We start from the raw sequence: 1,986 nt of genomic DNA on the forward strand, positions 1-1,986 counted from the left end.
CATAATTTGCGTTTTTATCTTAAATTAATCCACAAACAACTTATTACTTTCTCCCCTTTAAATTGCTAAAAGTTGAAAAGAGGACTTTAAAGAGACGTGTGTGCTTATTATTGTTATAACATTTTCCTTCTTGACTTGCCTTAGATTATGGCAGGTAGTAAAATAAGTGGGCGTTACAACTTTTAGTTTTAAGGCTTTTTTGTAGTGGATGCCAAGACCGAGGAAGAACAGCCCTAACCCTGGCCATCTGCCTATTGAACAACTCGAACCACACCTTTCCTTTCCGAACCTAGAGCTACCTGGGGAGTTACCAACTTCTCAGGTCACCTCTTGGAGAGTGCTTTCCTTGAGTTCCTGCTCCTTCCCGTCAGTCTCACATTCTCTTACCCTGCCCCTCTGGACCAGATGGGGTTTCCTGCTTCACACTCCTAGGGAGCATTATGTCAGTCTGGTTTATTTACTGTATTCAGTGCTTGTTCCTGTCGTTCAATGCCTGATCACCTGTGAGTTAGGTTTTCGCCTCGCCGAAGCATTCCTAGCGAGAACAAACACCGCTGTAAACACTGGTGACCATCTAGGTCGCTCAGAAGAAGATTTGCAGGCTTAATTGTAGCACCGGCTCTGTTGCTTCCTGGGAAATGTAGTGGCTAGGCTGCCCCGCTCCTCCATTGTGGATGCCGGCTGCAGGCTGAAGACTACAATTCCCAGCATGCTCAGAGAAAGAGGAAAGGTCGGCAGCTTCACGTGACCACTCACTATGGCTTCCCTGTGTCAAGACCAGCTGTCTGGTGGTTCAGTGTAATTTATTAGTTCTTTGCAGCAGGGTGCCCCTCTTACGATTTCGACATGCAAAAAATCAAATCTCTTATGACTCGACAGGTAAGTCACGGAGACTGAAGCCAAGGCCTCCTTCATCTCCGTTTGGAGTGGAGCCGAGATGGTCTGTCCCTGGGCCGCTGCGGGAGGAGACCTAATTTATTGGTGGTGGTAGGTGTCTGGGGTACAGGAAAAGCCCATGCACACTCTGAAAAATTCACCTGAGTCGCCCAGTTCGAGCTCTGCTCCAACGGGTAGCGGCGTTCCAGAAACATTCTTTTAGATGAGGTCAGTGAGGGGAGTCAGAGCTATCTTTGTCTCCCTTCTTACCCTATATGCCATCTTTCCACTGCATGGTTCCCCGTATGCAAGCTGTCAGTGGTCTTTGAGCAGGTGGCCAGGTTAGGGAAGTGAGGTCTGTGCAACAGAGATGACTTCGAAAGAGTGAAAACAGCGGATATTTGATGACAGAATTGGTAGCTTTATACATATTTTTGGTAAGTCCCCAAACCTTGTAGTTTGAGTTTCTGAAAATGAGAATAATTTTATTTTTGTTAATTCTGTCTCACAGTTCTGTCATGAGGGTCATCAGTAAGCTAATGTATGTGAAAATTCTTTGTGAAATACTTTTTATCATTATCATGGCAAAATAATAATCTTATTTTTCTCCACAATAATAATTCATAAATAAAAACAGGCCGTTTTACATCCCATCTTATAAATGCTAGGGACTTCCTAATAAGGCTTCAGCTTCCTCCAGTCAAGAAGAGGGAGAAATTTCCTTTTATGTGCTTATTGATCATGACTTGGTTTTAGATAGTGTTATTTATTTCAACTCTAATATTTCACTAGAAATGGCCATTCTTATATCTGAACAGCTTACAAATTGTATATTTCCAGAGAACAATAAATAATGCTATGCTGTGATGAAAGTAAATAGATAAATAAAGGAGTTAACATAGTTCCTGGACTTTATCAAGGAAGTACTTGGTCATGGAAATCATCTCAGTGGCTGCATTATGGTAGGAAAGCAGGAAAAGGGGGAGCAGGCTGTTGCAGTAATTCAAACGAGATTATTTCAGACTGACTGTGGTATCTGTTTGACGTTTAAAACTATGTGAACTTTCATACATTATACCACTCATATCCCTAAACTCCCTTTGGAATGCC

The 1,986-nt window shown here is 42.6% G+C and overlaps 1 protein-coding gene across 2 annotated transcripts in view; it reads left to right on the forward strand.

Annotated features, from left to right (window-relative positions):
- Window positions 1–721: 721 nt before the first annotated feature.
- VPS50 (VPS50, EARP/GARPII complex subunit) overlaps window positions 722–1,986 on the forward strand; it is a 110,317-nt gene continuing 109,052 nt past the window's right edge. Inside the window, exon 1 of one of the 2 annotated variants that reach the window (XM_025046865.1) lies at window positions 722–879. In XM_025046865.1, the coding sequence (XP_024902633.1) occupies window positions 847–879 (33 nt within the window). In that variant the 5' untranslated portion in view covers window positions 722–846. The remainder of the gene's footprint in view (window positions 880–1,986) is intronic. The other variant, XM_006911903.3, reaches the window with a different exon arrangement.

Source organism: Pteropus alecto, unplaced genomic scaffold (assembly GCF_000325575.1).
Source record: "Pteropus alecto unplaced genomic scaffold, ASM32557v1 scaffold21, whole genome shotgun sequence".
Classification (NCBI taxonomy): domain Eukaryota; kingdom Metazoa; phylum Chordata; class Mammalia; order Chiroptera; family Pteropodidae; genus Pteropus; species Pteropus alecto.